Here is a 13,606-nt window from a genome sequence, read left to right on the forward strand (position 1 = left end):
ATGTTTACTTGCCCTATTCAAAATCTATCTATAATGTTTACTTGCCCTATTCAAATCTAGGGATGGGTCACTCATTAATCTTGATCTTTATCCTGCCTTTCTCCCTATTTCTAGACTAGTTCTATTATTTTAAATGGCTCTCTGTGTTCTTACTAAACTTAGTAACCTCATTCTATAAGCTTATTCATTCTCTATGTCTCCAAAAATTTAGATCATCATTCTATTAATAGTTAGAGGAGTTAAAGTTAGCCCGTCAACTTCACTCTAAATTCTAATAATCTTCAAAATTGCTAATAGCCGTGAATGGCTTGTGTTCTTTGACCCTGGTACTTACAATATCAACTATGTATCATTGCGCCTCAATAACTGAGCCAAAACATCTTTTGTTATTGGGATAGATATTTTATATTTTGCATTTTAATTCCACTTATGATGACCTATATCAGTCTAAAACTTCTATACTCATTAGGAAATATATCTTGGAAGATTTATACTGAGACTTATTTATTTTAAAACTCACAGTGTTCCATTATGGGACATTGGCTAATAGGTAATATTATATAATTTGTATTGGTATATAAAAAGTTTAGCAAGTTTTGGCAGGTTCTGGCACTGATGTTTCTATTAATTTTAGTTGCAACTCTTTTATTCTGCCTAACCTATCGCCTGAAATGGTTATTCTCTGACTATTTCTCATCTATCCCTACATCTGTGCTCCTTATGGTAAATTATGCCCCTTTCTGATTACTTAACTGTAATCTCTACTCCTTTATTTTAGAAGTCATTACCCGCCTTCAGATGAGGTATTTTATTTGGAGTAATATTAATTAAATAGTGTGCATTCATTTCCCTTCATCTGAACTACTTTATTGTCTCTTTTGACAGACTCTGGCATCCTATTTTTACTTAACTTATCTTCTTTATATACCTTTGGGTTATTTTCTTTATTTAGACATCATTATGACTTCTCTTGCTAAACTCTAGCTTTTTATATTTCAGTACTGATCAGACTTTATATTTACTTATAGCATCATAGCTCATTTATTAATTCTTATGCTTCTATCTTCATTTTTAAATCTCTGTGCCTAACAGCATCCTTTTTCTTTTTAATTCATATGATTATAGCATCATTTATATTTCTTCTGCTTATAACAATATTATTCTATTTGCCTATCACAATAATGTCTTGGAATTCCCTTTTATTTAAGCCATTCTATTCTGTTCCCTTTTTTTTCTGTCAACATTTTATTTTTATTTATATGGCGCCTATGATATATTCACAAGGAATAATTCATTCTTTGCTACTCTTCCTATTTCTCAAATTTCTTATTCTTCCTTGCCATTTTATTTAAATTCCATTTCCCTTTCTTAGTCTTGAGTCTGTTTCTTCTGTCAAATTCGTCTTCTACAAAGTGGGTAGTTTTGTAAAAGACTTGCCTTTGACAAGTAGAATCATACATCCTGACTATCTTATTTTTATTTCAAGCCTGCACTTCTCACAATAAAATTCATTCTTCATCATTGTATCATTTTTAATGATATCTTAAGGCTCTATCAGGAAATGCTACTTTAAAAAATGAATTCTTCATTCATCATTTGGCACATTTTGGCTAATAATACTCTATTTAACCTGAGGGTTTATAACCCTATTTTTAATTGTTTGCATTTCATTTCTTTAAATCACTTATTTTCACCCTTAAAATTAGTAAGCAGGTCTTTTTAAATAAACAATCACTGTATTGCATCGTAGTATATCAACTGTATTTGCCAGAATCTATATAAGATAAAATAGTCACTTGCAACGTGGATGTACCTCCGCTACATATGCCTATCTTTCCTATATAATATTTTCCCTGTCTTCCTGTCTTTCTTTTCATCCGGCTAACTATTTTAAACTTTTTTCATTTGCACTATTTGGAGGATTTGAGATTCTCTTTCTTTGTGCCCGAGGGGCATTCTGAGAAGTGTCTTCTCTTATTTCATGACAAGGTTCTTGTTTTCTGTGCCTGCCTTTTTGTCCTGTGTGTTCTCCCCATTTACAATATTTTACCTGATTTCTATCTCCCTTTTTATGTAATCTTCCCTTAGATTTAAATGTGTCCTCTCTATTTCTTTTAAATTGTCTTTGCCCTAAATTTCTGCCCATTATTCTGTTTAATTCTAGGGTAATTAGCGCCTCATTTTAATCTACTGTTCTAACTTCCCTACAACTATTTGAATTATTTTGAGTTTCTCTGGTAGGATTTGTGGTTATTTTTTCTTTAGATTTTACACCCTGATTTCCTATAATTATTACTAATTTCCCTTTCTCTTCGTAAAAACTCATATCTAGAATGCTATCTATCACATGAGTTAATGCCTCATCTAAGTCTACATTTAGGGAATTATCATTAGCAATGAATTTTACCTTTGGCAAAGGAATCATGTCCTTCTTTACTGTTGCTATGTGATCCTCCATGTTTGTGGCAAATTTATTCATCGAGCCACCCTCATATTTTTCTGATAGGAACTTGAGTAGATTTGTTAACCTGTCTGTGTCTTTGTTGGATCGCCACATTTGACTACATTTTTCATTAAATTCGCTGAAAGTTGCTACATTTATAAAACCCTTACCATCCAAGGTTGTGTGAGCATTACCTACATATGTATTCAGTTACATAGCCTGTTTAATTTTTTCTGCCTCATTGTTTATTCTCAGACTAACTATTCTACTTTCAGTATTAGCTAACCACTTATCCACTGTATATTTCTATAACCTCTTGTATCTGGGTTATTCCTACCTATATTTCCTCAAAAACTTGTTTGTGTTAATTTCCCTACCGAATTCATGTTAGCGGGGTTAGTTATTTGGTTTAATTCTTTAAACTCAGGTTTTATGGGAAGTTACTTGTTTGTGTTTTACACCTACTTCTGTAATTGTAAATGACATTTCACTCCTAAATTGTATGAGCTGACATCATCATCATCACTTACAAAAAAAAAATCATCACATTTTGATTACACAAGAAAATAATTATGAAATAATTCATACATCAAGAATTTCTTAGCAAGATAAAAATTCCTATTCCTAAATGAGAGACAATTTCTTAATTTTCCCTACTTATACCGAGAGACTATTTTCATTTTGCACTACGACGAAGAGAGAGATTTTTTCACTCACACATCTTGGGTGAATTCCTTGTGTTTAAACTCTTGTTTCGTCTCATGTCCTCGCTATTAATTTACCATCTTGATGTTAACTCTGCAATGTCTTCACTGCTTATCTGTAAAAAGTTTATTATTAATTCTTGCACTATTAAATATCACACAGTATTTTATCCATTTAAGCTGTCACCAATGTGAAGCTATTGGGGCAGAATATTTAAGAAATAGCTTCAATTCTTTTATATTTTGAATTAATATTTTATAAGTTATTATTCTAAGTGTTATGTTGAGGTAATACTGCCTTTTATATTTCATTACGCTAATTACTTGCATTTTTAGGATTCTCAAGAGATACGGGTGCAGGTAAAATGCCATTTAGTTTTCTAATTTACTGAATGAACTTTGGTGTACAACGATTTTACAAATCTCTTCTACATTGGAAAATTGATAAAAATCATTGTTACCGGCTTTCTTGGTGGCCAGCGAACATTGCGGGGCAATGACTCATTCAACTGAGTAATCTATCTCACAAGGATGTTTGTGTTTTCGAATCTATAACAGCAGCTTGTAGCGCACACAATGCTCTTACACTCCTCTCTTTTTTCATTGCTAGTCTGTCACTCTCTTTTCAAAATCATCTAATTTTATTTGTCTCTCTATTGTTTAATTAACAAACAAAACTTATTAAATAGCTAATCACATACATATATTGACTTATTCAATATGAAATTCTCTCATAACATCACACATGTGTCTGTTGAATGGAAAGAAAATGGGAAATTTTTTACTAAAAGCTGGTGGTAAACATCGATATACCGAGCTTTTGGAGAAAAAGCAATATGAACATCAGGGGAGATTCATAGAAATAAGCAAAGTTATGAAGGTAAACAGAAGTTGAAGCAATAAATGTTGATATGGATGGTAGAAGAGTGGAAACTATTGATTTGTATGGGTATTCGGGAGTAAATCTGCCAAATTGAATTAGGAGACAAGAGGTAAGACAGAATGCATAAGTAAGAGGGGTAGCAGGTTGTGAGTAAATGAACACGAACATATTTGGATTGTCAATGGAAATTTGGGCTGGATAGCTGAAGGAATTATGACCAATTCTCCTTAATAGAATGGAAGTCTTTGTTAGTCTAAGCCTGTTATGGTATTTTGATTAGATAAAAAATGCCAGGTATTTTTCATTTGTAAAGTATTTTGTAACTCCTCATTAATGCATTGTTGGTTCTATAGCACTTACGAATGTAAGCTGTGCCAATGCTAGGTTTTATAAACTTTCAAAATATTCAAGCAATTGACCTAACAGGAGGTTTTATTAAGGTAGGGTTACTTTATGCACACATAAAGAATAGAAGTAGATAGATACAGTTGTAGTATATTATTTTAAGGATTTAACAGATACTTATATATTCAATTTAGATTTATTTGCAGAACAATACATATCAAATAAAATAATTTTCAAATCTATTCACACTTTTTTCTTTTTCTTTTCCATTACAGCCTGCAAATAATGAAAACCAAGGCAAATTGCTCGACCATCGGCCAGGTCATTTGTTACTTACCACCCCAAATATATCTACTTTGGTAGATCTTCAGCCATTCTTCAATACCTTGGTATCCCCATCATTTACTCCAGCAGCAGCAACAGTTGGTCATTCAACTTTTGCATCAACTGTGTCTACTTCAGGAGCTGGTCTATCCTCTAGTCTTTCTCACATTGAGGTAGTTATTGAAAGGGATTTCCTCGAACCCTTGCCTTCATAGATATTTTGGTTTTACAATAGTGTATTTTTTTCCACTGTGATTATATTAGTTATCAACCAAAGATTTATTGTAGATGAACTGGTTTTGCTGTTGATTTTGCTGGCAATAATTCCCATTAAATGCTAAGAAGCCAATCATTCAGGGGCAGCTGTAGCTGTTATAGCAGTCACAGCATATGTTAATTATTTCAGGTTTTGCTATGGTATTGTACATGGTTTTGGAGATAAAAGATTTTTTCACGGAGCAAAAATGTCAGTGGTTTTATATATATTATTTTTTTGATATTTTGAGATTGTTTTTTCTTTTCTGAGTGAGGCATGAAGATTATAGTTTATAGAAGTAATTTTTTATGCCATGGGTTTTTTTCAGTTGCAGAGTACAATATAAAGAGACCTACGTAATTAAATGCCGATATACACAATGATATATGAGATAGCCTTCTAAACACATTGAAATTTTTTAGTTGAAATATAAGTTATTAGGCTGCTGATGTATGAAACTGAAATAGCTAGTTAATTATTAGATATGTTTTGCCTTATTTCAGTTTATTGATTTTGAGTTTAGTTATGATTTCAATGGTTAGATATGAAGAAAAACCATTACTATTGGAGGCTGAAACTGGACTTGCTAAGCATTGGGATGTGAGTAATTTACCTACCATTTAGAGCTGGAAAAGTCTTGTAGTGAGATAAGAATATACCATTAGGGGTTCCCAGTGCTTACTTGTTAGGCAAATATTGCAGCCATTGATTTTGTTTTATATTAACATGATGGTCTTGCATACTATATATATTCATGTAAGTAGTTTACAGTCATAAAATACAGTAAATATATAGGAAGAAGGCATTTGTCATTGTAACCTTTGAATATCATAGGTAATAGCATAAAACTACTGTTACAGTACTTTGCAATTTGAAAAAAAGTAGTGTAGGTCAGGGATATAATTATTTCATATTCTGCCGCTTAATTTTTTTATGCTTTTGTGTAGATGTTTTTACTGAAAAGGTATGTGAAGAGCAGTTTCTCAAGGATTATCGTCCAATATGGAATAGTACTCTTCTTACACCATTACTTATTATGCCATTTTCTTTAAATACCAGAATTTATGAGCATTTATTTTTTTCTCTACCTGTAATTGATTCTAGTTTGTTTTCATGTCATTTTCATAAATCCAGTATGTATGATTATGTAATTGTGTAGTACATTGAGTTTATTTTTTTCTTTATATAGTCAAGTTCTTTTGTTTTATTTGGTGCTAGTAGAAAACTGCTAGTTTATGGAAGATGGTTATTATAGATGAAAATGACACATCTTAACATGTAAGGTACACTATAATGTTTAAAATGTAGTTCAAATTCTACAGTAGATAGGGTTGTTGAGTTAATTTGTTTCTATGGATAGTACAATAATTGCCCTGATTTGATGTCTAGTTTTACTGTATTCTGAATAATTTATTTCAGCACTAAACAAAGGCCTAGAAACATTTTTTACTCATCATTGATTGTTTTTTCTTTGGAGAGATGCGTGTGTGTGTGTGATTTAAAAATGTTTAAAAAGAATTGTTGAATACCGAGCCAAATAAAGGTAGTCAATCCATTTTAATGGATATACTGTATATTTACAAATTTAATTTCTTTTTCTCACATTAGATTAATCTTCATTTCTTATCTCATTCTTGAAACTCCATAAGCAATAGTGAGGCATTGTGTACTTTAACTTTACATGGGCTACATAAAACTATACATTTATATTTTCATAGAATAGATAATGTAAGGATTTAAAGGTCACTCATGTGCATCAGAGGTAAGGAATAAGTCATTACACTTGTGACACAAGGTATTCGAGACTGACCATATATACAGTATAGATGATCAGTGCCCAAGCCCCTCTCAACACAAGCTAGTACTAGGGAAAACCAGGAAATAGCTGTTGATGCTTACCAGATAGATCAATAGTTGTAGTAGTAAAAGTAAAGAAAAATGTGCTATATATAATGTTTTAAGGGAAAGATTCCTGAATGCATTTTTTTCATCAGTTGTAAAGTTGAAGAGGCAAAATACCACAAAACATTTATGTAAAGAATTTGTACGTAGGCATTTTCCTTACCTGTCCTTGAAAATTATTTGTAGCATTGTACAGTACAGTACGTCAATTTTAATAAAAAAAAAATTTAGTGGTTCTAAATTTAACAAAATGTTTTGGAAAGTATTATTCTGCTAAATTTTCAAAATTGTAGGTTACACAGTATTACTTTTATAACTTTGTAATACTGTGTGCAAATTTGAGCAAACATTGACAACTGGGAGGATTAGATTTACAGTTATTACAATTTTGAACATGGCCAGTTTTATTTCCTTATTTTTAAATCTCATTGATTTGCCTTATAGTAGGTCATGATATAAGGGAGTATAATTATGAATATATTTTATTATTTCACTCATGGATGATTAATAGAAAGATTGATAATTTAATGGCTGATCACACATAGTTCTTTCCCTCCATTAACTTTGTCTTTTATAAATTTTCTAAGAAAATATAATGCAATCCTATTTTTTCAAATACACTCTTAAGCCGTTGCTTTTAGGATCAGTAAAAGTTTGCAAAATTATATTTTCATGTGTTATGCTTCTTGAAGTGAAGGGAAATCTAGTAACAGTTTGCCTCATAATATACATTAGGATGGTCATTGAACTCTGGGCAGTGATTTTTCAGCGCAATCTGATATAGCAAAAGACAATGAGTGTAAAATGATTATGTGAATTATTTTCCAAGGACAATTTGATTTGATAGCGAACTCGTGCAGAATCTTAATTTTTAAAAAAAAAATTATGGTTATCTAAGATGGAAACTCTTTTTTGCATCAATAGCACTTCTTGCATGAATAGTATTAACCAAAATGTTGTGGCTTGAAGCGATTAGAATTCAGGGAATAAAATCAAAGTAAAGCAAGAAGTATCCCTATTTGAATAATTGATTAGTGGAATAATTGATTAGTGGATATACAAAATATGTCACTTCTTTTCAAAGCTTTCTCTAAAATTAATTGAATTATAAAGAAATTGTTAAAAAAAATTGCCTTACTTGACAGTAAAGAAAGAAAGGAACATATAATAGAAAAAAAATGAAGGCTTGTATTTTTAGCCCTAGGAACAGTTCTAGTTAATGCACACCAATGTAAGTAATCATTGATTACATTTGTTCTAGTAGTTGATATATGAAGTCCTGTTGTACAAATTACGAATCACTCAACTCATGTGAAAGTTAGAAATTGCTTCAATGCCAGTTTTAATCTTGCATAGTAGGATTTTATTTGTTTAAATGCATCTGTTATCAGTGTCTGATATTATTAATCTGGGAAATCTCATGAAGGATTTATTAGTGTTTAGAGGGTATGTAAGTTTATACAAACTAATCTAATGAGAGATCAAAGGCTTATTCTTTAGGGAAAGTGTTTTATTCTTAATATTTTCTCTAATTTTAAGAAGTGGGAAATGGGAATTATTTATCACATTTTTTTTCTTGAGGGTTCTCATGATGACTGTTGTTGTCCATTGTAGAGTTCTTCATCAACTATTCACAAAGTGTACTTTATTCAGGATAGGGAATGTTTACTGATTATCAGTTATTTTATTTTTATTTTATCTCTATTGAGATATTGTATATCAATTTTTTAAGCTACTAATACTATGCTGCTAAATTATTTAATGACTAGCATAGGAATATTTTATTGATTTAGCTGATCAACTGACCCATATTGCATAAAGAATTTTTTTACGAATCCAGTCATAGTGAATCTAACACCAAACTGTTAGAAAATAAACAACTTAAATATTTTCATGAGTTTTCAAAGAGTTTCTTTCTATTGTCAGTATTGAATATTGAGAACATAATGTTAGTTCATGTTTTGTTGGGCAAAATAAGTTAAAATCCTTAGTTTTGTATCCATTCCTTTGTAAGATAAAGTGAATTGACGGGATTAACTGATTTTCTATAGAAATTATTGTCTAGGGGGAAATTACTATGAATCACTGAAATCAGTAACTTTCATTGGGTTTGAAATTACATGCTGCTCCTACTCCTCCTCTATATTTTCCTCTAAAAAACCACAGACTTTATAATCACAAAAACAATTAAACCATAAGAGAAAATAGCATTCATTGATCTTCAATAAACTAAGAATAATAGTCTTATAATTTGTCTAAACTATCAGCAGTTAATTAAGGATTAAATCAATCAATATTATCATGAAATAAAGGCAAGAAATAATGAGTGAAATAATGTTGGAAAATCATCAACTTGAACTACTCAAAGAAATTGGCTATTAATGATTCTTTAAGGCATAACTAAATAAAATGACTAAATTTGTATAAATTAAATCTTAATATTTGACAAAAAAGATTACTCTTCAGGTTTGCTTTTAGGGAAAAGTACTTGCCTTTTCTTGACTATCAGTAATTATCTCAATCTAAGAGAGGTAAGTAAAATGTTTTTTTTATTCAAAAAGGTGTTTCTGCAATGAGTGTTATATGGCCCCAGCATTGTAGACTTACTGGATAATTTGAACTCTGAAAAAAATATGATGTGATTGTCATTACGTAGATATGCCATATATACTTGGGTGTATATTTAATCAAATGTTGAATCAAACTGGAAATAGAAAATGATCTGGTAGTAATTTTAACTTATATAGTCATATTTAATAGTATAGTCATATAGTAGCTAACAAACTTAAGTGCAACAATGGTATACTACTTGCATTGCCATCCTTTTAGTTTGAAGGTTTTATTGGCATTAGCTTTTACATTATTAATTTCTGTTCAACTATCTTCTTCTTGTAATAAGACTGTTGTTTAAAGATTTTATGCAAATACTTTTCTATGTTTATTCCTTAATATGTACTTTATCTCGATATTGTATAAAGTTATTGAAATGGCAGTGTTGGTTGAGATGTCATTTAGTTTTGAGAAAAGCTCAGTAGTGTTATTTTGAAGTGTTTCTCTTCTTGTGCTCTTTGTGTTACATTACCAAAGGTAATTAACTTCAGTTTTATATTTGTTCTCATTTTTATGGATACTACTTTGATTTTCATTGTTCTACTTCCCTTTGTAGTGACTTGAATAGATAAGAATTTACCATCTTCGTGTCATCACCAAATGCTATGAAATATCCATAGAGGCAATGATTTTAAATCCTAAGGTGAGATTTTCATGCTGAGATTTTCATGCTTGAGATCTTTGTAGATCTGAAGGGAAATTAGGGGATGGGAGAAGTGAAATGTATCATAAGTTTTGGATATGTAGCTGAGGAATCATTTCAGCTGGTTGTGGTGGACTTTTGACATTACTTGTACTGGCTTACAAACTTGAATATATCCAACGATGTAAAGGCAAGAATCTCTAGTGCCTGGCATGTAGATATTTCAAGCATGATGGTCATACCAATAAAATCAAGTATATTACACACCTTTGGGCTATGTGAAGTATGTGTATAACAGAGTCAACATTACTCGGAGTGACATTAAATATTATTAATTCTAAGTTATTTTTTCAAATATATCAGTACAATATGAGGCAGTTAACCTGAGAAGAACATATTTTCAAGGACCTTGTTATTATTTGTAAAATAAAGTTGCTTGATTGTGGCCTGATTAATCCCTGAATGATGATAGCATATCATTGACACTGAAGGATCTTGTCTCATAGTAGATATCCCTAGTGTGGTGGATTGTAGTGTCCAGAAATTGATATAATAAACTTGATGAAGCAATTGATTATACTTTTAGAAATGACAATAAATTTGAATAAAACTAAACCATCATATTACAGTGGAATTCTTCAGAACAAAATTATTGTTATGCTTAAGTACAGTAACTCTATCCTGGCTGAAGTGTTCATACTGGTTTAACCTTTGGATATACTGCAAAATTATAAACCTCATAACCCACATGACCCAGTTCCTAAATGTAGAGAATGTATGTTAACACTGACTGTCAAAAAAATTAGATTAGAATGTCCAAATTTTGAATGACAGAAAATGTCAATATTCAAGAGACAAATTTGTTAAGGAAAATTTGTCATTGTTTCAACATTTTTTCAACTTAGTTCTAAAATTTTAAAAAGTTGCAATTTCATAAATGGAATCTTAATTTTAATACAGGGTCAAAATCTTCAAGGCTGAGTAAGTCAGTGGTCTGGGTAAACTACCTAAGAATGATAATACAAACAGAAGTAAAATTGTAAGAGCCTCTGTTAACTTATCAGCAATTATCTGGTATTTTATACAGTATATCTAAATCGCAGGAATCTTCCCACAATTGGTAAGGAACTAATTGAACTGCACCCAGACTTATTGCCATTTTGAAATAGCACAGTGATTCTTAAGAAGCCAATGCAAATGTACTTTAAAAACATTAATTAATTTTGCAAAAAAAAAAAAAATCATGATAAATGATTTTTATTCAATAATGCAACATGTGCCATTTTCTTTTTGATATTTCACTTCTTTTCATATATGTCAGTTCCTTATTTCTCTTGTGTGATGTTAGTATTGCCTTCAGATAATGTCTTTATGTTAATTGCATTCGTTGTTTATTAGAATAACTTACAAAAACAAAAATGAAAAATTTAAATATTTTACCTCTTGAATGGTTTTCTTTTAAGAGTGTATTGTATTTACTGTATATTTATTGATGGTAAGAAGTATTTTGTAAGTTACATAAAAGTGCTTTTCCAATTTAGTCTTGAATAGTGATAAAGGCAGCCTAGGGCTTGACATTGCTGGTCATATCATTCTTCATATCCTTATCACTGTATTTAAAATCTGAGACATTATATGTCAGGCCATGTTTTGTAGATTTTAATGACATCAGAATGTAAAAATCGTAATTTTATTGTAACCATTGTATAGTCTCAATCATTTTGAAAGTTATTATTATCAAAGAAAAAAATCTGAGGGTGTTAGAGTGGGGAATTTTGAGGTATGAAGAGGAGTTACATTTTGAGTAACTTATGAGTTTGAAGAAAGTACATTTCCCATATTACAATGAATTAAAAAAATCAAATTTAGATTAAGGTTTAAGTAAGAATAAGAGTGATTTATTCTTACCATATATCAGGATTTACCTTAAAAGAAAATAAAAGATATTCCTAGACCCTTCCTAGGTGCATTTATTGTTACCTTTGAAGTTGCTTTTGTTGGGTGATATTTCATCCATCACAAAATCATCGTAGGTCTTGTAAATATGGAATGTTCTCTTCAATTTTTAAGTGAGTTATACTGATTGGAATTCAGTTTAAATACAATAGGTTTAGCCGAGATGTTAACTTGAAATAACTGATTTTGGTGGTACTTTGCACTTTTTATTGTCTTTCAGTGGCTGAATTAGAAATGATATAATTTATGATTATTTGAGATGGTTTTTCAAGGACTTGTTTTAATGATGTGTTTGGCTATATACATATTTTAAACATTTGAGTGTTTATTGCAATAGGAATTAAGCCCATGCATTTTTCAGGATGAGGGTTATTCACTTTGATGAAGGCCACTGAATTGCTTAGTAAGAGGGCAATGATAGTTAGTTTGAGAGAATTGATGCTGATGATCTCTATCAATTTCATGCATTGCTAACAACTTATATAATTCAGTTTACCACCACAAGCATTCCAGTTTGAAGACCTCATTATTCGTGTGCTTATACATTTTGAATATATTAGTACTGATTTGTTTTCAGATTAGATGTACTAATAGAGTTTTGATTCTTCTTATAACCCAAACTTTATCATATTATACAAAGTTTTTTTTTTTTTTAATCTCAATATAGGTTAAGTTTATGTATATAATATACTGTATGTATTGAATGTGCATTTTATGGTGGTATTAGACATATGCGTTTCATTTGTTGTTTAGTTTTAAAAGTCAAGGCTGGAAGCATTATGGCAATACTGTATGTTGGCAACATACGGGCAATAAGTAGATGACAACTCGAAAGTTGACATTATTCAGATATATTTTTTCTTTTTCAAGATGAAAACATTACTAGTTAAAATTAATAGGGATGACACTGTACTATGTAGAAAAATTAAGAATTTTATTTCTGTTATTGACTTATGAAATATGAAATAAACTGTTATCCTAATATAGAACAAGATTGACTTTGTAAATAGCTTTCAAGGAATAGAAACAGCTCTGTCTTAAATTTTGCACCTACTGAATAGTTAATACTGTATACTGAGAATTGTCATTTGTTTATGTTGTACTTGTGTTTGTAAATTAGTATTCCTAATATTATATTCCCATTGTCAGTATTTTGCTAAAAAGGTGCCTTATAGTTAACACTGAAGAACTGTGATTCGATTGCTACTAACATTTTGAACAATATTCACTATATGTATATGAGCAAGTTGTAAGGAGTTATATTTTGACTTTGCTTAATCTTAGAATATTGTCATTTTTGTATGTGGTGTATTTTGTTGTGGTAGCCATTATGTGAAAAATAGATTTTATTTGATATTAAAGTGTACTGTATATTGGTAGTTGTTTTGTCTATATTATTTTTGACTTTTGAAAGTGATCTGTGTAGAAACAGAGTTGCAATAATCATAGTTTCACAAGAGTTTCTAAAAGCTGTAAAAAGTTCTTTTCCTTCTCTTGAAATAAAAAAGATGAACAAACAAAGCGTTTTTTATTTATGCCA

General features: G+C 30.3%; 1 protein-coding gene across 2 annotated transcripts in view; it reads left to right on the plus strand.

Moving 5' to 3' along the window:
• Nucleotides 1–12,995, plus strand: part of LOC137651467 (protein dopey-1 homolog) — a 501,407-nt gene extending 488,412 nt beyond the window's left edge. For both annotated transcript variants that reach the window (XM_068384695.1, XM_068384701.1), the window contains one exon: nucleotides 4,651–12,995. In XM_068384695.1, the coding sequence (XP_068240796.1) occupies nucleotides 4,651–4,914 (264 nt within the window). In that variant the 3' untranslated portion in view covers nucleotides 4,915–12,995. The remainder of the gene's footprint in view (nucleotides 1–4,650) is intronic.
• Nucleotides 12,996–13,606: the final 611 nt, after the last annotated feature.

Source organism: Palaemon carinicauda, chromosome 1, assembly GCF_036898095.1.
Source record: "Palaemon carinicauda isolate YSFRI2023 chromosome 1, ASM3689809v2, whole genome shotgun sequence".
Lineage (NCBI taxonomy): Eukaryota > Metazoa > Arthropoda > Malacostraca > Decapoda > Palaemonidae > Palaemon > Palaemon carinicauda.